The following is a 25,493-nucleotide window of genomic DNA, read 5'->3' on the forward strand; positions in this document are numbered from 1 at the left end:
TGGGCACCACACTTTAAGAAGGATGCAGACAAACTGGAGAGGGTTCAGAGGAGGGCAACAAAGATGATCAGAGGACTGGAAACAAAGCCCTATGAAGAAAGACTGAAGGAACTGGGCATGTTTAGCCTTGAGAAGTCTGAGGGGAGCTATGATAGCGCTCTTCAAGGACTTGAAAGGTTGTCACAGAGAGGAAGGCCAGGATCTCTTCTCGATCATCCCAGAGTGCAGGATACGGAATAATGGGCTCAAGTGACAGGAAGCCAGATTCCGGCTGAACATCAGGAAAATCTTCACAAGTTCTGCAAAACCCCTCCAAGGGATTCCTGACTTGTGTTGTGGATAACTTCCTTCTACAGAAAAACTGGCAATATGACAATGGAACCAATGACCTAAGGAGGTAGTGGGCTCTCCCATACTGGAGGCATTCAAGACGAGGCTGGACAGCCATCTGTCAGGGATGCTCTGACTTGGATTCCTGCATTGAGCCAGGGGTTGGACTCGACAGTCTTATAGGCCCCTTCCAACCCTATTGTTCTATGATTCCAATGTGCCCAATGGATTTCAAAATGTATTGTAAGGAGCAAAAAAGGGTCTTGCACTGTCTTTGTGGCAATGAAACTGATGGCAAAATTTAATTTAGGCTGTAGTCTTATACACACTTATGTGGGAGTAAGTCCCATTGAACTCAAGGGGTTCCGTGCATAGGATTGCATGGTTAGGCTCATCCTATACCAATATATACCAAGTGAGCTCCACTATGGAAAGGTACTTTGTAATATTTTAATTGATTTCTTTTCATGGCACGCTAGTGCACCTTGGTGTGTAGTTTTGTGAATGGCTGCCTCATTCATCTTTCCTGGTGACAGCAGGTGTAGCTTTCCCTTATAGAATCATAGAATAGTAGGGTTGGAAGGGGCCTATAAGGCCATCGAGTCCAACCCCCTGCTCAATGCAGGAATCCAAGCCAGAGCATCCCTGACAGATGGCTGTCCAGCCTCGTCTTGAAGGCCTCCAGTGTGGGAGAGCCCACTACCTCCCCAGGTAATTGGTTCCATTGTCGTATTGCTCTTACGGTCAGGAAGTTTTTCCTGATGTTCAGCTGGAATCTGGCTTTATGTGCTGCTCTTGCTCAAGAAGTCACAATGACATATTTTCCCCCAGCCACCACCAACTCTGTTCTAATCACTACTTAAGAAATCTGAGAAGCTGCACAATTGCAACATTTTATTTATTCAGAGTAAGGAAGTGCTGACAATGTAAGACAAAGGGCCTCTGGACGGTTAATGTTCTCTGAACTCCAGATTGACTTCTGTAGCATTTCTGAGTTCAAGAAATGAAATGTGCAAGAGAGCCAACAGAGTTCTTGACTTACCCCTCTTTCAGATCTGGCTATTATTGTAAACCAGTGGCCTTCAACTGGTGGGTAAGTGATGACTTGATCTGAGGTGTGGCACATTCATTGTAAATTCCCAGTAACTGCGGGTCATAAACTAGCGTTAAGTCCCGGACCTTTGTAGCGCATTAGCACTAGTGAAGGGCCATCTCTCAGTGACAGAGCACATGCTTTCTGTGGAGAAGGTCCTAGGTGTGATTGCCAGAATATCCAGGTAGGGCTAGGGAAGAATCCTGCCTGAAACTCTGGAGAGCTGCTGCCAGTCAGTGTCAACAATACTGGGCTAGACGGACCCATGGTCTGACTCAGTATAAGGCAGCTTCTTGTGGAAAAAAATCAGCCACCAACTCAGATTTTCCTGGGACAAGGCATAGATTCCCGATTATTTGGCTAGTTTATAGTGCAATCCTATACACATCTACTCAGAAGTAATCCCCATTGGGTTCAGTGGGGCTTTACTCCTAGGTAAGCATGTATAGGATTGCAGCCTTAGCTGCCCTTTATCTCAGAATGAAAACTGGAGACATGAATAAACAGATGAAATATCAGTGCCTGAACACTTTAGAACACTTTTTATCTTGGCTCCAATATGGAATTAACAAAAAAGGAGCTTAAGGGCAGGGGAGGGGAAGAAGAGGAGAGGGAAAGAGGTGACTAGATAGTGTAGTCACATCATCTGTAAATACAGACTAGTTAGTCCCAGGTATAGTGTGGGAGGAGGAGTCTACAGCTCAGCAGGGTCTACCCCCTACTTTTTTAATATCTTGCCTGAAGAAGAGATATTGGAATCCCGAAAGCTTGCAACTTTTTGTGTGAGCGATCTTCAGTTGGCCTAATAAAGTTATTACAGCAACACAGATTTTGAAATTTTCTTATGATCTTTAAGAGTTCAATTATCTCTAAAGGTCCTTAAACATTCAGACTGCAAACTAACATTTTCATTAACCTTGTTTTTTTTTTGTGAGCAAGGGTGATGAAAGAGATGTGGTTAAAATCAAATATCTATCTATCTATCTATCTATCTATCTATCTATCTATCTATCTATCTATCTATCTGGTCTGTCTGTCTGTCTGTCTGTCTGTCTCTCTCACACACACACACACACACACACACAGCAACCACATATGATTTACTGGTTATTTCAAAATATTGGCTACTGCAAAACCAAAACATAAAAAACAAAATATGGCTATATTTTTATTGAATAAAGCTCTTTGTTTACAAGCTGGCAAACTGATGCAAAAAAAGTACACTCATTAAAATACAATTAAAATCACTTAAAATAATTTTCACTTAAAAAAAAGATGCAAAAATAGATGAAAACCCAAGCCTCAATCTTCTTGTTAAATGAACAAACTTAGTCATATTAAAGGGGATTACACTTGCATATTAAGTATTGATCTTGAGGTGGGGTGGGTGGGTAATTATTTCAAAACCTCCCAGAAGAATGAAGCTCTATCAATATGAGAACCTGATAACAGTATTATACCACTTTAAGGGACTACAGTATGCCAGGGCACTGAAAAATTCTATCCCCTCTTCCCAATTAAAGAACTGCAACTAAAAATGTTCCCCAGAAAAAGGGAATGACTGTTAAACCAGCTTAAATCTGTCAGTGAAGGATTTTCTAAGTAACCTGATTTTGAGTTTTCCTCAAAGCGAGAGTTTGCAAATTATTACAATCTCAACCCAAAGCATCGCCCAATCCCAGGTGGTGTCAGGGGACTTATTATACTTCACACACTTACTGATTCCTGGTCTAGGGTTGAATCCAGAGTAGAGTAGACCCACTGAAACCAATAGGACATAAGTTAGTCATGATTAACTCAAGACCCATTCATTTCAGTGGATCTACTCGAAGTATGACTAAAACTGGATCCAACCCCAAATAGGTATTAGATATTTCTTAGGCGGATATTTGTCATCAAGACAGGAGTATCTAGCCTTAGCACTGGTTGAAAGAAACATCCCATAGATACACTGACTCTGAATGCACTCATGTTGATCCTCATTGCAAGCACCTCTAATTGTTATACCCTAGGTGGGCATCTGCTTCCTAGGGGAAGGCTTTTTAATTTTTATGGAACTGCACATTTTGTGAGGGCCTTTAGTAATTAACTAGCCCCATTAGATTTTCCTTTGCTTCTTGTATCTTGATCACTGCAACTGTGGAAATATTCCTCCATTGAAGGGCTAGCCAGTGTGTGCTTTCCTGAAATGGTACTGCTGTTGTACAAGGACTGCTAACGCCTCAGTTTAATGAATTAATTAACTAGCCCCATTAGATTTTCCTTTGCTTCTTGTATCTTGATCACATGATCACTTGTTGAAATCATCCCCATATCAAATTGTATATAATTTACCATGCCTGACAGAAAATAATAAGCTTTCTCACTGATGCGTTAAGTTTGACAGATTTCACACATGGGAGGCAAATGAACACCCATGTGAAACTGATACAATCTCTGCATGGAAAGCGATGAAAGTCGGCAGGAACAGACAGGAATGGAATACTGGCAAAACAGTATAAGACTTCCAGTAAAACATTTAATCCACATCCAAAATTGCCCATGAAGACTGTATCACACCACGCCTATCTATACATTATACACCCTTGTCTCTTCCCACCTCACATCTGGGAAAAATGCATTTAAAAACTGCACTTTTCAACTATATGTTACCGGAGAGAATGTAGGATAGGAGAGACATAAGAGATTAGCACCTCAGATAATGTGTAATTTGTGCCTTGGAAGCAAACAAACAAATCATGTGAAATTGAGGTGATAAAATCCCCATGTACCATATCAGAGGCTGGTAGCTCTGATGTCTAACGGTCAGTACAGATCTACCTTCTTCCCAGTGGAGGCTGGTGGCTCCGATGTCAGTGGGGTGGTGAATCCACTCCGGGTTTCAGTCAGAACTCTAAAGGAGCTATCCAAGGTGCTTCTGCATATCAGAAATGTATGTATGAATTGGAGATGCTCTGCTCAAGGACACTACCATCTCAGGAACACATATATCAGTTTTCTTTACTGCACCTTCAGAACACAACTGAAGTTGTTAGAGGCCATCCAAGTAATGTCCACATTATAGCAAGCAAAGAAACAAGTACAATGTTCAAATTTTTTAAAAAGACACAATGGTATCACTGGCCTTGCCCAGATTTCAAAATAACTTAAGGATTAACCCCACAGCAAGCTGAGAAGTAATTTTACAGCAATGTAAAAAGAAGGAAAGTAGGGCAAATGTTAAGTGCACCTCACATTCAAGTCATGTGTGTAGGGGCAAGAGAAATCTGGTTATGTTCAGGGGCTGGGGAGGAGGCTCTGAAGATAAGAAAACAAGCAGAAGTACTACAAGGACACAACAGCCCCTGAAGATCATTTTTCAAAATGAAAAGCAGTACAATACAATACACTTCTCCCCTCCTATGAACAGTGCATAAAGCTTTTCAGTAGAAACAAAACAATACGAAGACGGATGATAATTCTTTTCTGAGAGCTGAAAGTGCTTTGAAAGAGGGATCACTGCTCGTGGGTGTGCGCTCATCCCACTTTTACATCTGGTCAGATTTCTTTTCTTCAGATTTTTGTTATTTAAAAAAACAGAATTTGCTTGTGCAGAGGCAAAAGTGGAAGAAACGTATGGGAAGGCATCAAACTTGCGGGATCTTTGTTTTTTACTAAAACCTGAGAGCCACCAATTGGGGTCTGGTGCAAAAGGCATACACTTAAGCTTAAAGAATTCTGAGGCCAGGAATTTGTTTTGAGTACCAGAACTGAATGGAGCTTACAGCTCTTCCACACAAAAATCCACTCCTGGATGCCCCAACCTTTCTTCATTTTAGCAGTATAACTTAGGATGGGCGGCAGGGCAGAGGGAGCAATTTGTTGCTACTATCATTAAAAAATTGGGAGTCAGACATCCTTGCCAATCTTCTACAAGTTACCCAGAAATCTACCGGTCAGTCCATATCTACCTTCTGCCCAGTGAGGCTGGTGGCTCCAATGTCAGTGGGGCGGTGGATCTGCTCTGGGGTTCAGTCAGAACTCCAAAGGAGCTTTACAAGGTGCTTCCACACCTTGGATAGCTCTTTTAGAGTTCTGACTGAAACCCGGAGCGGATTCAACACTCCACTGACATCAGAGTCACCAGCCTCTACTGCATTTTGCCCACCCTTGGTGTTCACCACTGGAAGCAAAGCCTCTTTCAAAACACAGTAAATTCTCTTTTTAAAAACCTGTTGTCTGTCCCCAGCTTACATTTTTAAAATGATGTATTCAAGTTTTTGAAATTCTCAGTGGAAACGTTCTAACAAATGTTTCTCCTTAACAACCTTTGCGCTTTACGTGTACAAGTATGAATACAGGCAATGCAACAATCACATAATCTGTACTACACAGGTTGCCGAAATATGGCCCACTTCCTAAGAACCGATTCATATGAAATCCTGTGGGCTTATTGCTGGCATGGTGAACTCAAGCTGAACTGGGTGACTGTTCCAACGTGCCTTCAAACTGGAAATCAACCTTGCCCTTGGAGCTTCACGAGATTCTGTCCATTCGAAATCAGAACAGGACAACTTTGCGTGAATCTGCCTTCAGGGCAAGAACAATCTTATTCATATCTTAAGTCTCAAAATACACCCCAAACCCAGTAGGGATTGGCACACCAATAATATACCATTTTCAAAAGCAAAAATGATAAAAAAAAATACCCCCCCCCCAATACAAGCCACCTCTGCCACCCAAAATCCACACATACACACACTCATCCATTTCTTGGCATTAGAAAGTAGACAAATATTTTCTTAAATGTTCAACAAGGAACACACAATGCTTGAAATTCCCCAGATTATTAACAACCCTCCCCCCTGGACCCCCACCCCATTCCACAAATCCAATACAAACAATCTGAAAATTATTACTTTTGGATCCACCTGCTGTGTTATTTGTCCAGCATGGTTTGGTTTATTTGTTTGGTTTTAAAGACCATGCAACTTACAGTAGTGGCAGAAGTAAGCATGTTCACAACACCATCATTGTAGGTTGGATTCCATTACGGAGTGGATGTCTCCGATCTTCTGCGCGAATCAGCTAAGTGGCAGCAACCTTTAACTAAGCTCTTTTCAAAAAGAACAAGTGGTCACTAAGCAGGCACCAGTTGTGTAGATATTCCTTGGAACTCTTCACACAAGACACTTTGAAGCATTCAGAATCCTTACAGAGTCCCAGAGAATCTTGCAGAGAGGTGCGTATCAAAACAGGAATTAAGCACCCTGTGTAGGCCATGATCGATTTTTCAAGGAGGCCTGTTTCCGGGGTTCAAAAGAGAGTGGTTTCACCTTTTGAGCATAGACTTTAAATAATGGCATCATGTTCATCACTGGAAAAAAGACAGAAAATCCATGTATGATCAGCAATAGGTTGAATTCAGAGCTAGTAACACATCAACAATTCTGCACCCGCCTGGTGTAGGACTGGGGAACCCTACAGTCAGATCAACAGTGCCTCAGGTTACGACTGAATCCACGAACAGCAACAAAGTACTAAGTCTCTAGAGAGGTTTGCATAATACAGGGACCACTCAGGCTACAAACAACTCCCTTTGGTTAATGCACTATATTTGATAGTTGCAATGAAAATGGCACCAGCCATCTCTTTGACAACCTGAGTGGCTGGTTAAGCCCCTCTCTTAGGGTGGGCCTTTCCAGAGGGACCTTCCCTGCGCGGCCAGTCTTTTGGAACGCCTCACGAATTGATGGTGCTCCTCTCGCCTACCCCGGCGCCTCACCCTGGGGTCCTGCATTTCTAACTCCACCGCCTCCTTCTCCTCCAGCTCTGGCATTCCAGGTGGCTGCTTTCCAGCTGATTAGCTTGCACCTGCACTATCCCCACTCTGGGACAGTTAGCCTCCTGCAATCTTGACGCTTCAGCAAACCTTTCCACTCCTCCCCCTCTGAGTCTGAATCAATTCCCACATCGTCTTGGGGTGCCTCTGCAGAGGTGCTGGGCCCAATCCCTACATTCAGCTGCCCAATACCTCTGTGCAGGGGCATTGCTAGGTTCTTAAAAGATCTGGGGCACAGGCCCATAACACAAATTTGCATATATATCTATATATATATATCTATATATATATATATCTCACCGAGTCTAAGCGGACCTCTAATATGTGTATGTGTGTGTGTGTGATGCATGTGGTATGCTTACGTGTGTGCATAGATTACATACATAAGAAGTGTGCACTGACCCCCCCCCCCCAACTCAGACCCCGATTCAGCATTTTGGAAAACATCCTGCTTCCGCTCGGGCCAGTTTGTAGTCAGCCCACTTCAGCTCAGCACCAGACTTGAGTCAAGGTTTGGAAAAATGAGTCTTTATGCTTCCTGTTGACTACCATGGGAAATTAGAAAAAAACTGTAACTTTTTTCTCTTGGTCAGAACTGGATGGTAATTTCAGGCATAGTAGCCCCCTAGAAGGGGGTTACACCTGCCCAATGTCAGAAAAAATAGGTGCAGGGTTCATATTTTGATTTTCTTTTAAAGGGAACTGCCAATAACATTGTTATTCCTTGGAAGAACTGGATAAAAAATTTCAGGATTCATTGCCCCATAAGAGATGATGCCTACCAAATTTCAGAATGATAGCCACAAGGGGTTTTGTGCAAGGGTGGCCTTGACATTTTGAAGTCTCTAAAAGAGGACATATTTCTCTATGTTTCTTGTGGACCATTGTTCTTAAAATTGCAGACGGCCTAGAGGTGTCCCCAAGTAAAAAAACCCAGTAAAGTTTCAGAAGGATAGGTGCTGCTGTTCATGTGGAAGAGTTCTCCACTTTGGAGGAGGGAGTGATTTGCTTTCCCTTCCATTCACCCCCTCCCCAATAGTTTTTGGGTAGATTTGTATGAAAATGCACAGGTCATTAGAAGTATCCCCCAGGCAAGAATCCTGCAAAATTTCTGAAGGATATACATGCCTGCAAATTTAGAATTACTAGGATTTATTTACATTTCACCAATGTTAGCAGCAGGGGAACATGGGTGGAAAGATGCTATTGCACTCATGTCCTGCTTGTGGGTTGGCCACTGTGTGAATAGAATGCTGGACTAGATGGACCTTGGTCTGATGCAGCATGGCTCTTCTTAAGTTCTTAAATAGAGAGTGCCTCTGAGCATATGCAGAATGCTTTTCTTTCACCACTGAGCACTTACAATCTCCCCCTAACAACTCTATTCCCCTCCATGCAACCATCCTTCCTCATCCTACCATCCTCCAGCAACTCCTCATAAAAACAGATGTTTCATTTTGTGCAACTCTCCTCTACCTCTTCCTTGTTGTGCACAAGCGCTCATTGTATCTTCCTCCCCATAACTTCATTTGTGCTAAGAATTCACCAGGACTCAGCCAATGAGTCTGTTTTCAAAACTCAATGAGTCTGTTTTCAAACCTAGGGCTAAGTTATGGAGAAACTCTGAGCATGTATTAAGTGCCTTTCCCTCACCACTGAAGTTCATGCAAAACCACCACCACCACCACCCACAAATGACAAAACACTGCATAGGACTGAGCTGAAAGGGTAGTCAGTTCATTAGCTGGAACTGGGTAGGCATTAAGCCTGAAGTACCATGCTCACAACTCAGGACTTATTTTTGTGTGCGCAAACCTCCCTGCAAAAGTAACTTGTGCTGGAAACCTATGCACACTTTCTTGAGGGTAAGCCTCATAAAACATAATGGGGCTTCTGAGTAGGCATACATAGGGTTGCACAAATGAGCAGTATTTATCTCCCCTCCACTTAAAAAACAAACCAAAAACTCCTATTTTTTAAATTAAAGCTTTCTGTTCATAGGTACATAGGAAGCTGCCTTATACCGAGTCAGACCCTGGGTCCCTCTAGTGTAGTATTGTTGACGCTGACTGGCAGCAGCGGCTCTCTAGGATTTCAGGCAGGATTCTTTCCTAGCCCTACCTGGAGATTGAACCTGAGACCGTCTGCATGCCAAGTATGTGTTCTATCACTGAGCTACAGCCCTTTCTATTGCTTGATAATGGCAACTGACAAACCAAACAGACCCAGATTTGTTTCTCTGCAACCCTGTGAACCCACTCTTCTCAAAGGCTTGAGTGAGGAGAAGGAGAAAAACCAACCCTTTTGTCTGTTTGTATAAAGTCAAATACAGTTCAGAACTTCTCTTGCCCATGGAAGAGAATTCTCTTTAAGAATTCCCCAATATATGCCCTGGGTGGAATAAAGAAGAGAAAGAAAGGATAGGTGAGGGAAAAAGGAATGGTGATGGGAAATGTGGGGGGTGGGGCGGCGTGGGGCATGTAGAGACAATTCCTTAAGCCAAGTGGCTCCTTTCAGAGAAATAGTACTTCAGAGGAATTTAGGAGGCTGTGGACGGTTTGTAAGGATTTCACATACTTACATTAACTTTATGACGTGAGGTGGCTGAGGGCTTTTTCTAGCTTTTCTTAAAAAAACACTAAAACCTATTTAAAAACTTCAGCAGTTCCTCGATCATGATGCCACATAGTCCTAACCCTCCTTTTGGAATAATTCAAGTCCTACAGCACTTTAGGAGAAATTAAAGTGGAGGGGGAGAAAGAAGTTTGTGGAGGCTGATTGGATAGTTTGCTGTACTGAAGCTACTAAACTTCTGCAGAAGCCAAAGATTCCAGTTTGGAGCAGTGAAATCAGATGCTGTGTGAAATACCAGTATTTCACATGGAACTCTTTCTTCCCTTCCATGTCCCTCTTCAAAATTTAATTGCAAGCAAGCTCCAAACAGTGGGTGTGTTAGACCAGAAAAGAGAGGTTTTTTGCACCTCAAAAAAACACACAAAACCCCCAAAACCCTAAACCAGAGATTAGGGATAGTGACCTCCTAATGGTCACCTTAAACACCTTCTGATTAAGATCTCTAATCCCCTGTGTCGCTTGACATTTACTTTTTGTTTTAGTCTTTGAGAAATGGAAACTTTATGCATGGCTAGCATAAAAGCCACTGGACCGAACTGTCTGAAATCTGACAGGTTCAGTCAGCTCCAGAGAGGCTGCCAGGCCCCCAAATTCCATGCACTTATGTGGAAACACTAAAAAAACCAGCCTTTCATTTTGACGGATTTTCTTGAAAGAAGCAAATTTTACCTGTGGCTAGCACTGAACCTAACTGTCTGAACTTTGGCAGGCTCAGTCAGCTCCATAGGGGCTGCCAGGTCCCCAAATCCCATGCACTTATGTGGAAGAACAAAAAAATTATAGCTCTTTGCTTTGACAGATTTTCTTAAAAATAGCAAATTTTACATGTGGCTAGCACAAAAACCACTTGGCCTGTCTGAAATTTGGCAAATTCAGTCAGCTGTATGGGGGCTGCCTGGTCCCCAAACTTTATGCACTTAAGTGGAAGCGCAAAAGAATTATAGCTCTTTGCTTGGGCAGATTTTCTTGAAAAAAGCAAATCTTACCTGTGACTAGCACAAAAGCCACTAGGGCTAACTGCCTGAAATTTGGCAGGTTCGATCAGCTCCATGGGATCTACCAGGTATCCAAATTACATGTATTTATCATACAAACCAAAAACATTATGGCCGTTCCTATTTTCCAATGCAAGTCAATGGGAAAATGTAAAAAAAAATGACCATTAGGACAGCTTAAATGATCTTGGGCACAGCCCAAAAAGATCCGGGGCCCGTGCCTAGGTGGGCCCCTCTTTAACGACGCCCCTACCTCTGTGCATCTAAGCAGCTAAGCTTTATGGGGAAGGACTGTAGCCCAGGGGTGGAGTGCTTGCTTTGCACACAGAAAGTCCTAGTTTCATTTCCTGGCATCTCCAGTTAAAAACAATGAGGTAGTAACTGATGTGGAAGACCTTTGCCTGGGGCCCAGGAGAGCCACTGCTAGAGAGAGCAGGCAGCACAAGGCTAGATGTACAGTCTGATCTTCCCAAGCCAATGCACCAGAGGGGATGTGACACTGTGGTATAAGAGAAGACGATTCACTCGCTGATCAGTGATACTCATAAGAAGGGCTGAGCTGGATCACGCCAAAGGCCCATCTAGTTCAGCATTTTGTTCCCATAGCAGCAAACCAGATGCCTCTGAGAAGCCTGCAAACAGGACGTGAGAACAATAGCACCCTCTTTCTAGTGTTTTCCAGCAACTGGCATGAAGGGGCACGCCACCACTGATCCTGCAGGTAATATACCTGCTTTTAAAGCCATCCAAGTTGGTGTCCATCACTACATCTTGTGGTCAAAACTTCCATAGTTTAACTATGCACTGGATGAAGAAGTCCTCCCTTTTATTTGTCTTGAATCCCTCACCATTCAGCTTTATGGGGACACCCCCGGTTCTAAAGACATCTCCCTATACACTTACTCCGCACTAGGCATAAGTTTATATAGCTCTATCATGTCCCCTCTTTCTCATAGCCCATGTGTTACGAACACCACGAGTGCGTCTGTGTGTATGTACATACACACACGCCAGTTCCTGGGTTTCATCTCTTTGTCACGGTCCAGTATGACCAAGAAATTGAATTCAGGGCCAAGCTATGCAAATACAATTTATTTTTCAACAGCTGCCACTGAATTCTGGGACAGAAAAGTTAATGGGTGCAATATGCAAGAAAATTGGAGAGGGGAGAAAAGTAGAATATCCCTCCCTTCATGTCACACAGTGCTGTAATAAGAATTTTGCTAGTAAATATGTACATAGAAGTAGTGAACAGATAAGGGATTTTTAAAGATTAATTTAAAAAATGAAATGAAGGAGCAGGACAAGGAAAATGTATCAAAGGAGTGTGTGTGTGTATGTATGAGAGAGAGAGAGAGAGAGAGAGAGAGAATACAGTTGATTTATTACAGCTGAAACCAAGAGAGCCTCGAATAGTCAAGAGGAGAGGAACCCCAAGATTAACCCTGCATATGACAGAACATTCCTTGCATAAATTGGAGTCAATGACCATATCGGCATTCACAACTGCGAGAGAAAAGAAGAACAAATAAAATAGTGACTGGCCTTGCTAAAAGGAATGGAAATGCCAGCAATATTTATCACATACCAATTCTATCCTTTTACTAAAGATAGTAAAAAAAGAAGAAAGAAGTATCACTGAACAGAAATGGGGTATTCCAGTATTAGAGAGAGATTCTAGTGGTAGGAAAAGAATCCAGAATGAAAGAATGTACCCTCAAAGATTAAGGTAAAAAGTAGTTACTCAAAGTTTAGATCATGCTACGTGCTCAATTGTAAGGAGGGTGTTTTGTGAACAGCAGCAGGGGGGCATGGACGTTTGCTGCTGATTAGTAAGAAAAAGGGTATGGGATCCAGCAAAGGGCTAAAATAGTTCAAAGGAGGGGATGTCGAGAGCACCTACTTAAGCAAATCAAAGGAAGTAACCTCAAATCAAACAAAAAAGCCCTCTCATTGTTACGAACAACTACAAAGCGTGTAGCAATGCAACATTTCCATTGATACAAGGGTGTGCTGGTCTTGTGTACCACAGGAACAATAACAAAGCCACAGCTGGGATGAAAGCAAACAAAGGCATTTGACCAATAAGAACTTGATTCTATGTTCCTGTTTCCACTGATGGTATAAGGGTCATGGGTCAGTCCAAGGGCACATTTGGTGTTTGGGCATCAGAAACGGAACCTAGCCCCAACTACAGAAGCAGACACATGTAGCATTGTGCTCGTTCTTGTGTTCAGCAGTGCCGCAAGAGTGCCATGGAAGGATACTTGCATGGCACAGGCAGGGCACACACACTTAAGATTTTGGGCCCCTCTAGAACTATGGAGGGTGGATGCATAGGAAGCTGCCTTCTACCAAGTCAGAAGTTGGGTCAATCCAGGACAGTGTTGTCTACATCAGCCTTCCTCAACCTGGTGCCCTCCAGATGCTTTGGACTTCCACTGCCATCAGCCCTAACCAGCATGACCAGTGGTCAGGAATACTGGGAGCACAGGCTGCTGGCTCCAATTTCAGTGGGGCTGTGAATCTGTTCTGGTTCTAACTAAAACCCAGAATGGATTCACAGGCCCACCAAAATGGGAGCCATCAAACTCCACAGGCTGGGAGTTGTAGTCCAAACTGTCTGGAAGGCATGAGGTTGGGGAACACTCGCCTACACTTCCTGGCAAATGTTCTTCAAGATTTCAGACATGGGTCTTTCCCAGCCCTACCTGGAGATGCTGGGGAGTGAACCTGGGACCTGTTGCATACAGCTTCCCCCTGCTGCTATCTCAGAGACTGGAGACAACAGTGGGGACTTCCCTGCTGGTGCATATGAGAACATGACCAGAACTAGGCACAGATGCTCACCTTAATTTGTATAGTCTTGCCCTGGAAGGGGTATGCGTGTCAAGCCTAACATCCTTATGAAGCCTCTGAGCAAGCTGGTATCTTTACTTTTTACTTACCATCTTGAAAATATGCTTCATTATTCCATATTTAATATGTGTGTATTTTAACATATTATATTTGGTCCGGAGCACAAATTTCCATCGCCTTCCCACCACTGCTGTATTTTGGTATTAGCAGGCTTATAAATTAGGAAGATCTTGGGTGTTGGCATTGTCATGTGCTCTGGCCCTTTTGCTATGCCTAACTATCTAGTCATCACAGGCCTTATGCGTTTATGGGTTTCTAACATGACTTTGCCATGGCCTCTGTGTTAGGACAGAATAAGACGTTGGTGAAGTTAAGGAAGAACTCTATACCAAAGGAAGGCTTCATTTTTAAAAAACCTGTTAAAAATTATACTACGTTCTTTTAATTCATGACTAAGAAAGGAATATCAACAAACAGGCAGCCCCCCACCCCACGTACATTGTTCGGTACTGAACACCCCTTTTCGAATGGTAGGTTCTGCATCCAACATAGCCAATGGCAAGAAGTCCCAGCGTCAATGTAATGCCACCTATGAAGCTGCCGGCACTGAACCCTGATGATGCGGCTTGAGGTGCTGCAGCTTTTGGAGTGGCTAAAAAAAGAGAGACACAAACACACACACAATGTTTATACATTTTTGCTGCAGTTTCATGTTCTCCCACATACATATTTTCTAATCTTACGTTATTTAACTTTCTAAGGGCCTATAACTGATGAGCTTGATGGATCTTGCTATTGCATCACTGCCCATTTCACACAACCAATTCTCATCAAACCATTTCTACTGAATTAATTTCTCCCAAAGCCTGTTTTAACTTTATGGTAGCCTAGGACAGGTTTTCCTTTCAGGCAATTCCTTCCTTAATGTACCTGCCTTTGGGGGTTTGTAGAATTCCAAGTTGGGCTGGGAAGGCCCTCCCAAGATCCTTTTTTCCACCATGGAGCACACCACACCCAGTAGGCACTCCTCTTTGGCTAGCTTTGAGAGGACAATTCCCATCTTCTCTCCATGCTTAATCTAGGCTGTATTAGTTGCTTCTTCTCCCGGAAACTTCGGAGCCTACTGCCAATCCTAACACTACCTGTTATGGCCCCCACTGGGTCTTCTCTACTGAGTCCATGCAAGGCAGCCTTAGTAGACTTGTCTACTTCCGGTGCATACTAGGAATATAGGAAGCTGCCTTGAACTGAGTCAGATCTTTAGTCCACCTAACTCAATATAGTCTCCATCAGGGCAGCTGAACCTCTTTCAGTCAGAGGGCCAAATTCAACTTCAGTTAAAGGGCCTCTTTCAGACAGAGGGCCTCTTTCAGTGAGAGGGCAGAATTCGATTTTGGAGAAGCTTTTGGGGCCACATTCTAGCAGTGGGTGGGCCTGAAGGCAAAGGGGACAGGGCCAAAATACCGAAAATACCAGTGTATTGTAGCGTAATGTTCTTACTGCCAGTAACTGAGCCTTGGGAGCAGCATTTCAACCTTTTAGAATGGGGAAAAACCCACAACATCTGGGAAACCACCAAATGATGGATGGTTGGTGGAAAGGGGGTGGGGCCAGGGGAAGGGGACATGTCCACCTGGGGACCCCAGAAGGTCCAGATTTGGCCTGAGGTTCTGCTCCTCTGATCTGCAGTGATTGGCAGCAGCTCTCCAGGGTTTCAGACAGAGGACCTTCCCGGCCCTCCTCAGAGATGCCAGGGATTGAACCTGGGACATTCTGGATGCAAAGCATGTCTACCATCAAACTCCACAGACTTCCAAGACCATCTGTTCCACTGCTGAATTGCTCATATCGGTATGTTTTTCATGAAGTTTACTCGAAATCCCCTTTCTTTCTATTTGAACCCACTGATTTGCATCCTACCCTCTGGAGCAAGAGAGAACAAATTTGCGCCATCACATATAGGACAGCACTTCAAATATTTGAAGATGGCTATTGTCATATCACATCTTCATTGTCTCTTCTCCAGGCTAAACCTACCCAACTCCTTCAATGTTTCCTTAAAGGACTTGGTCTCCAGGCTCCTCACCATCTTTACTCAACAGATAGACTTCCAAGACCATCTGTTCTTGTCCAAGTCCTCAATAGATGGACTTCCAAGATCATCTAGATCCAAGACCATCATTGGACTTGGTCTCCAGGCTCCTCACCATCTTTCTGATCTTCCTCTGGACACATCCTAGCTCAGATTTCCCCAACCTCCTGGTCCTGGACTGCAACTCCCATAATTGGCCATGCTGGCTGGGGCATGATGGGAATTGTAATCCAACATGAGCAAAGGGCTGGATGTGCCCAATTTTCGTCTCATCTCGGAAGCTAAGCAGGGTTGGCCCTGGTTAGTACTTGGATGGGAGACCGCCTGGGAATCAGGCTTCCTGCAGTGAGCAGGGGGTTGGACTCAATGGCCTTGTAGGCCCCTTCCAATCCTATGAGTCTATGTCTATGACATCTGGAGGGCACCAGGTTGGGAAGGCTGTTCTAGTTTGTAAATCCCAACCTGTGGTCTAAAATGGGACAGCGCAGACACCTACAAGGAACAGGTCCTTGCTCCTCAGTTTTGGAATCCTTTATGGAATTCACTTCTCAAAGAGTTCCAACAGCCTGGCTCTTTGTAGTGTTCAGGTGGTTGGTGAAAACGTTCTTATTTGGGCAGGCCTGCATGGCCCTTGCCCAATTACTATTGCTGTTACATCTTTTATCTTAACAGGTTGTTCTGCATGCCATTGGTTTTTGTTCGTACTGTTTTCTTCTTATAGCGGATTTTTAAAAAAACTATGTGTTTTTCTGGCAGGTTTTTGGGGCCATACGTAGGATACAAGTGCTAAAACAAATAGAGATGTACTTAATAAACAGAAGTCAGCCTTCCCCATGTTGGACTGCAACTCCCATTGTTCCCATTGGCCATGCTGGCTGAGAATGATGGGAGTTGTAGTTCAACACATCTGGAGGGCACCAGGTTGGGGAAGGCTGATAGAAGACCATTACTAGCACTGTTATGATCTTTGTGAAATTCAAGTGCCCATCACTGAAGTTTTCATTGTTTTTTTCCTGCAGTTCTTTAAAAATGAGAACAGTCTCGAACTTCCAAACAGGGCAAGCATAAGGCAGGTGCAACCCAGATGGTAACACCTGGAGAGCCCAGTAGGAAGTGAATGATCAGCACGTACCTGTCACAGAAATGGAAGGCAACTTGGTCACATTAGACTTGGCTGATGTGGGTTTTACGCTGGGTGATGTAGGTTTTACAGTTCTGGTGGCTTCAGTGGTTTTGTTGGTGGTGGCTGTGGTATTAGAAGGTACAGCAGCGGCGTTTGTGGTCTTCGTTGCATTTCCGGGGGTGGTGGCGGGTATAGTAGCATTGCTTGGTTTAGGAAGTCCTGCAAACGTGGTAAAATATCTATTATTTTATATCTATTAGTAGCTTTAATACACTGCCACACATATTAAAAAGGGAATGTATAACACAGAATAATAATAATGTTTTAAAATTAAATCATAAATAATAGGCATTTAAAAGGGACTTTATATCCTTTTGCCTAGCACAATGGAAAATTACTCTGCTACAATAACAGAGCACCATCATCCTTAGCAAGACTGGCTTTCCCTATAATTTTAACCCTAGTAACCCGTTTTGGATGTGTTACATCTCCTAGAAGTCAACTGCAAAGTTCCTTCTGATCTTACTGCAGCTTCCATTTTGGCAGTCCCTGTACAAAATGCAAAGGTGTCATTGCCCCTGTCTTAAGCTATCACAAATCTACACTGGATGCACCATGACAGGGGTGAAAAGAGAAGGATGGATATAGTAGAAGTGAATATGGGAAAGGGTAAAGAGCAATAGATATGAGGTCCATACAAACAATGACACTTATTCCTCCAGGCCATCACAGACAACTGTACAGAGAAGCCATAATGGGAAAAGGCCACAAAAACATTTATGTGATCATGGCCGTGTGAAAAGGGCAGCTATTAATCACATAAATTTCTATGTCAATTGTACTTGCCTACACAGCCAGTTCACGCTATAATGGCATCTGACAGCGCTTGACATTTGGGAGCTGTCACCCTTGACAGTTCCCAACTTGTATCCTCATATAATGGGATGGAGTGAGGGCAGAGAGCCGAGGCTAAAAGAACAGTGACCCATCTAAGAGCATCTATCAACTCCTTCACATAGATGAGATGGGAGCGAGAGACTTCCTGGTTCACAGCTCAAGTCATGGCCACTAAGACTACAAATTCGGTAGGTGGCCTTAGGCAAGCCAGTATTCATCACCCTCAGTTCTTTCTGCAATAATATTCATATTTGTATTTATTTCATAAACAAATGGTTATTTATTTCATGTTTTTATTATCCCACTTTTCAGTTCAAAAAATGTTTCCCAACTACATAATTAGAGAAGACTTTGTGGGAGTATGAACACATTGATGTCTGGAGAATGACACACAATTCAGAAAGAGACTATACTTTCTTTTTTGGGCATCATGATTCATATTCCCGCATAGATTATATTCTAACTTCAAAACTAAAGGGCTTAATACTTAAATCAGCAATAATAGGTCTAATTACTGTATCAGACCATGCACCAGTGTCTACAACTTTTCAAATAGACAGTGGTGTATCTCCTTTACATAGCTGGAGATTATACCCCATACTCACCCAAAGGGCAGAAATAAAAGACAGAACCACACAAACTATTATCAATTACATCAAAGACAATTCTACTCCAGATACGTCAAGTAATATATTATGGGACTAATAACAAACTGTTGTGCTATTTATATCTTAACATTTTAATATGTGCCTGGGAGGACTATTGGGCAACTCAGGGAGTCAGAGAGGTGCCACCATAACTGCGGTCACGGGCAGGAGGAGGTATGGCGTTGGGGGATTAACAGGCCAGATGAGGAGAAGAGGGGCTAGACACCTTACAGCTGTCCTCTCTTCTGGTTCTTCCCCCAACCTGATGGTTCCTGGCAGCCTTACCAGTCTGCCCTCGGGTCTGGTGGTGCTGCTGCTGAATGCCAGGTCGGCCCAAAATAAAATCTCCCTCATCCATGCTTTGATTGTGGATGAGGGGGCTGACCTGGCATGTATTACTGAGACCTGGGTGGGGGAACTGGGAGGGGTCACTCTCTCCCAGCTGTGCCCTCCTGGGTACTCGGTGCAGCACCAACACCGACTTGAGGGTCGGGGAGGGGGGGGTGCCGTGGTCTATAGGAATTCAATCTCCCTCTCCAGGCTTCCTGCTCATTCGAGTGCAGATCTTGAGTGTCTGTACCTTGTGTTGGGTACCCGGGACAGATTGGGGATTCTGTTGGTGTACCGCCCACCCCGCTGCCCATCATCAGACTCCCTGCCTGAGCTGACGGAGGTGGTCTCGGACTTGGTGTTGAGGACCCCTAGGATGATGGTCCTGGGGGATCTCAACTTCCATGCCGAGGCCGCTGTATCCGGGGCGGCTCAGGACTTCATGGCCGCCATGACAACCATGGGGCTGTCCCAACATGTCATCGGCCCAACGCATACAAAAGGACACACGCTTGATCTGGTTTTCTCGACTGGGCAGGAGGATGGTGATCTGAAAGTGGAGGAATTAACATCTGTCTCTTTGTCATGGTCAGATCACTTCCTGCTGAGGTTTAGACTCCTGGCGGCCTTTCCCCTCTGCAAGGGTGGGGGACCTATTAAAATGGTCCACCCCTGGAGATTAATGGATTCTGATGGATTCCAGAGGGCTCTGGGGGATTTTCCTGCTGGTATGGCTGGTGCTCCTGTCGAAGCCCAGGTCGCTCTGTGGAATGCAGAGATGACTCGGGCGGTTGACACGATCGCACCCAAGCGCCCTCTCCCTCTGAGCAGAGCCCGGCCAGCTCCTTGGTATACACCTGAGCTGAGGGCAATGAAGCAAGAGGGGAGACGGCTAGAACGCAGGTGGAGGAAAACTCGTGCTGAGTCTGACCGAACACAGGTAAGAGCCCACTATCGAGCCTACTCTGTGGCGGTGAGGGTGGCAAAGAGACAGTTCTTTTCCACCAGCATTGCATCTTCTCAGTGTCATCCAGCGGAGCTTTTCCGAGTGGTTCGCGGCCTGTTACATTCTGGGCCAGGGAGAGAGACGGTGGAACCCTCGGTAGCACGCTGTGACGAGTTTGCACGGCACTTTGAGGATAAAGTCGCTCAGATTTGTCATGAATTGGACACCACCATTAATGCAGTTCCATTGGCAGAGGCGTTCAGAGCACCATCTGGTCCAGTTTTATTGGATGAGTTTCAGTTACTGAGGCCTGAGGATGAGGACAAGGTGCTTGGCCAAGTCCGATCAACCACTTGTGTGCTTGACCCTTGCCCTTCATGGCTTATTAAATCAAACAAGGAGGGGTTGTCCGGCTGGGTCCAAGAGGTTGTAAATTCCTCCTTGAGAGAGGGAGTGGTGCCTGCCGCTTTAAAAGAGGCAGTAACTAGACCACTCCTGAAAAAGCCTAACCTGGACCCAGAGGATGTTAACAATTATAGGCCAGTGGCCAACATCCCCTTCCTGGGCAAGGTGCTTCAGCGGGTGGTTGTAGGACAGCTCCAGGCACCCTTGAATGAAACAGATTATCTAGATCCATTTCAATCGGGCTTCAGGCCTGGTTTTGGAACGGAAACTGCCTTGGTCGCCCTGTGGGATGACCTCTGCTGGGAGAGGGACAGGGGGAGTGCGACCCTGTTGATTCTTCTGGACCTCTCAGCGGCTTTCGATACCATCGACCATGGTATCCTTCTGGATAGGTTGTCTGGGTTGGGAGTAGGAGGCACTGCACTACAGTGGTTCCGCTCCTACTTGGATGGCCGATTCCAGAAGGTGGTGCTGGGGGATTACTGCTCTGTGCCATGGCAATTGTGCCATGGGGTTCCACAGGGCTCTATTTTATCCCCTATGCTGTTTAACATCTACATGAAACCGCTGGGGGAGGTTATCCGGAGGTGTGGGTTGAGGTGCCATCAATATGCAGATGACACCCAGCTCTACCTCTCTTTTACATCAAAACCAGGTGAGGCAGTGACTGTTCTGAATCAGTGCCTGGGCATGGTAATGGACTGGATGAGGGCTAATAAACTGAAACTCAATCCAGACAAGACGGAGGTACTGTTAGTGGGTGGTTCGTCTGCCCGGCTAGGTGATATTCAACCTGTTCTGGAGGGGGTTGCACTCCCCCTAAAGGATCAGGTCCGTAGTTTGGGGGTGCTCTTGGATCCAGAACTGTCACTTGAGGCACAGGTGAACTCAGTGGCATGGAGCACTTTTTATCAGCTTAGGCTGGTATACCAACTACGCCCTTATCTGGACAGAGATAGCCTAGCTACAGTTATCCATGCTCTGATAACTTCTCGTCTGGATTACTGCAATGCGTTATACGTGGGGCTGCCTTTGAAAACGGTCCGGAAACTTCAGCTGGTCCAAAATAGGGCAGCAAGATTGTTAACAGGGACTGGCCTGCGAGCTCATATTACGCCAGTACTTTTCCAGCTGCACTGGCTGCCAGTCCATTTCCAGGCCCGATTCAAAGTGCTGGTGTTAACATTCAAAGCCCTTAACGGCTTGGGGCCAGGTTACCTGAAGGATCACCTCCTCCCATATGTGCCTGCCCGGACCTTAAGATCATCATCAGCGGCCCTTCTCCGTGAGCCCCTGCCAAAGGAAGTGAGGTGGGTGGCTACTAGGAGGAGGGCTTTTTCTGCTGTGGCACACTGGCTCTGGAATGAGCTCCCTAGTGAGGTTCGCCTGGCACCTACATTGTATTCCTTTCGGCGCCAGGTGAAGACCTTTTTATTTTCCCAGGCATTTTAACATTTTAGCCTTCTAAATTTTTATCTTTGCTGTTTTAAATCTGTATTTTAAACTTCTGCACTGCTGCTAAGTTTTATTGTGGTTGTATTGTTATATTGTGGTTTTAATGTTCTGTATATTTTAAACTGTTTTATTGTGTGTTGTTTGGATTTAATTTTTGTGAACCACCCAGAGAGCTTCGGCTATTGGGCGGTATAGAAATGAAATAAATAAATAAATAAATAAATAAAAAATGGGACACATTAAAAGCAGTCATAAGAGGACATTTCTTAAAAGAATTCAGCATTCTCAAAAAAAAAAAGAAAGGCGAAAAAAACACAATTAGAAAGGGAAATTAAAGACCTAGAGGAAAAGCACAAAAAGGGGAGAGTGCAGCTTTTAAGTCAATTGGTGGAAAAAAGAACCTGCTTACAAACTTTAGACATATGTACAATTACAATGAATCTAAATTATGTAGATCAGAAATACTATCAATTTGGAAATAAAGCCTCTAAACTGCTAACCAATTATATAAAGAGAAAACAGAATAGAAACAGAATTCACTTGATTAAAGATAAAACTGGAAAATCATTTTTAACCCCGTAGCTATAAACGAATTATTTAGAAATTATACTTTATACATCTATAAATCTATTAATCTGGATAGAAATCAGACTACTAATAACTTCGTACAATCTAAAATAAAAAAACCTCAAAGGAACACAAACAATTTTTAAACAAAGAGATTACACCAGAAGAAATCCATCCTGGAATAAAAAAAAAACTGAAAAAAGAAAATAAGGCCCCAGGTACAGATGGATTCTCAATTTTGAACAGAATTTAATATCAATTTTAATGAAACTTTTAAATGACATTCTTGATAATAAACCTATACCAGAAACATGGGAGACTTCTAAAGTGGTTCTCATCCCCAAACCAAACAAAAATCCTGCTATTAGATAATTATCAGCTGATTTCTATATTAAATCAAGACTAAATTTTTTACAGGAATTCTGGCAACTAGATTAAATGAAATTTTACATCATTTTATCAGAGGTGATCGATTTAGTTTTATAAAAGGTTGACAAATTCCTGCATTGAGCAGGGGGTTGGACTCGATGGCCTTGTAGGCCCCTTCCAACCCTACTGTTCTATAATGCTATGAAATATCAATACCCATTAGGAGTCTGTTACATGTAATTGCACATTGTGCAGACAATAAAGCTAAAAATGTGCAATTGTTTCCTTAGATACAACCATTTGATCATTTAGAATGGGGATTTATTTACAAATTAGGTGAGATTATGGGATTACGAGGTAAATTTAATAAGGGAACAATCCTATGGCCGCTAGTCAGCGGCTAGATGGCCATAGGATACGTTGGTTTCTAGGAACCGACCTTGGAGCCCACGCTCCAAGGTCGGATCACTGAGAACTGACCTCCCCCCTCTTCCGCGCTGCCTCGCAGGCAGCGCAGAAGAGAAAAGCAGAGCAGCGAAAACAGGGCGTTCCGGGGCGGGGAAGGCGGAAAAGCTGGCACGACACATCCAACATATTGTCTGGCAGCTGCTTCCCCCACTCCGCCTTCCCACAGCTAGACAGCTGAAATCAGCTGCCTAGCTGCAAATGCAGGGTGGCTAAAGCATGGACGGGACGATCCCCTCCATGCTTCTCCTGCCCTGCATTGGATAGGCGGTCACCTCCAAGTTCGGAGGCGGCCGCCTATCCCGGTAATATTGCTCCCTAAGCCACTTAAAGCTATATACAGTTCCAACTATGCTATAATAAGAACAAATGATAGGGATTCTGTTTCAATACCAATCCACAGGGGCACAAAGCAGGCTTGTCCACCATCTCCCCTTCTTTTTGTATTATCATTGGAACTATTAGCAAATGTCATTAGACAGGCCCCTACAATACGTCGAATACAGATAGGAAAAGAAAAATTATTGACTCATTTATATGCAGACAACATAGCATTAACCTTGTCAGATCCTATACAAGACCTAAATAAAATATTAGACACGATAACTAATTATGGCAACAAATCAGGTTTCATAATTTATAAGGGAAAATCAAAATACTCTTATTAAATGTAGCAAATATGAAAAAACGAGACTGAAAAAAAGATCAGGAATCTTGGCTGATGATAAAACAATAAAATTCCTGGGGAGATGCTTTTACCAAGAACTCTATCACAAATCATGACATACTCTACCAAAGATCATGAAATACTATTTCAAACCTATACGCAAAAGTATTGCAAGCCTTCTCAAATCATGGGGAAAATTAAAGCTGTCATGGCTAGGGAAGACTGCCACAGTAAAAATGACAATTCTACCCAAAACCTTATATCTATTTAGAACTTTGCCAATTATTTAGATATTGTGTCAGTAGAAAAATAGGTGATCTCACCTGACCGATTTAATTCATGTAAATAAAAAAGCACATATACCAAATCAAGCTTTATATAAACGAAGCAGACATGGAGGATTTGGTATCCCAGAAAAAGGCATGTATTATGACACATACCACCTCATACAACTTATACAAATACTAACCAATAATTCTGATGATAGCTGGACCACATGAGAAGCGAGAGAAGAGGATATCGCTGAAATTAGAGGATTACCTTTTCAGTTTGACAAATGGAAAGCTCTAAAAATTAATGATAATCCCTTTATTCAAGCAGCATTAGAAACCTGGAAGAAATGGGGTCAAATCCTCATCCCCAATAATCCTATTTGTACATCATCCACTCTTTTAAGAACCAGATAAATTGAAAATATATGCCAATTGGAAACAAGCATGTTTATATAGACTATGGGATTTATATAAAGGCACTAGTCCAAAATCAAGTCAACAAATTAAAGAAATGTTATAAAATAGAACTATAAGCTGGCTATAATATATTTCATAGCAAGCCCACAACTCAGAGAACAAACATTATACTAATTTTTGTATAATACTAGTGTAGTTCCCACTAACAAATTTTGAGCAAATTATAGTCCAATCAAAATTAGAAACAAAAGGATAGGTCTCTAAATATATATAACATGTTGAATGAAATTACATATGGATCTACAATGGGAGTAAACAAATTTGGGAAATGGAGCTAGGATGGCAAACTGAACAATGCACATAGGCTAAAATGTGGACAAATGCACCTTTTATATCAATATCTAGTAAAATTAAAGAAAATTCTTTAAAACTGGTCCACCGGTGGTATTTCACCCCAGTGAGGATGAGTAGTATTAATAAAGCTGTATCTCAAAAATACTGGAGGGGATGTTCAATGGTTCATATTTTCACATGTGCCCCGCAGTTAATCAATTCTGAGAAAATGTATTTACATTTCAGTTTTTCACAGAATTGGGTCTATTATCTTTATTTGACGGAGCACATAAAAATTTAAGACATAAAGAGCTTTTGACTTTTATGCGGTTGGCGGTTTGACTAACTAAAGCATCATCTTGGAGAAAGGAAACAGCAAATCCATTATAGAGAACTAAGTTGTGGTCCATGTCCTTGATGGACAAATCAAGTTAGACTACAAAGGCCTGAAAATGATAAAGAAAGCTTCTACAAAAATTGGGCAGCTTTCACAGATTTTGCAAATAATCCAAATAACCTCCATAATTGCATGAATCCTGCTGGAAAAATGGCATAAATGGCATAAATGAATGAACACAATCAATAATGATTTAGAAATGGAGGTGTTTAATTTTTTATATAGACTTGGAATTCTGAAATTAAATTGAAAAAATTCATTTCTAGGAATGTAATGTACCCAGTGTTTGCTTTGTTGTTATGTTCATTGGTTTATATGTTTATAGTGAAACAATGTTTATATCAATTTGTTATATGAAACTCAGTAAAAAAAATGGAAA

The 25,493-nt window shown here is 43.1% G+C and overlaps 1 protein-coding gene across 4 annotated transcripts in view; it reads right to left on the reverse strand.

Moving 5' to 3' along the window:
- Positions 1-796: 796 nt before the first annotated feature.
- TMEM123 (transmembrane protein 123) overlaps positions 797-25,493 on the reverse strand; it is a 52,308-nt gene continuing 27,611 nt past the window's right edge. The window contains exons 3-7 of one of the 4 annotated variants that reach the window (XR_014788968.1): positions 16,957-17,166; positions 14,231-14,384; positions 5,527-6,779; positions 3,262-4,295; positions 797-3,184 (exon numbers count right to left, since the gene is read on the reverse strand). Coding sequence is in view for 1 of the 4 variants with exons in the window: in XM_084842666.1 (XP_084698792.1) it covers positions 6,755-6,779; positions 14,231-14,384; positions 16,957-17,166 (389 nt within the window). In the remaining 3 variants the exon portion in view is untranslated. Of the gene's footprint in view, positions 6,780-14,230; positions 14,385-16,956; positions 17,167-25,493 lie in introns of all 4 variants that reach the window. The other 3 variants (XR_014788967.1, XR_014788966.1, XM_084842666.1) reach the window with 3 other exon arrangements.

Source organism: Heloderma suspectum, chromosome 3 (assembly GCF_057233095.1).
Source record: "Heloderma suspectum isolate Gila_16-S chromosome 3, 16-S_ref, whole genome shotgun sequence".
Taxonomy (NCBI): domain Eukaryota; kingdom Metazoa; phylum Chordata; class Lepidosauria; order Squamata; family Helodermatidae; genus Heloderma; species Heloderma suspectum.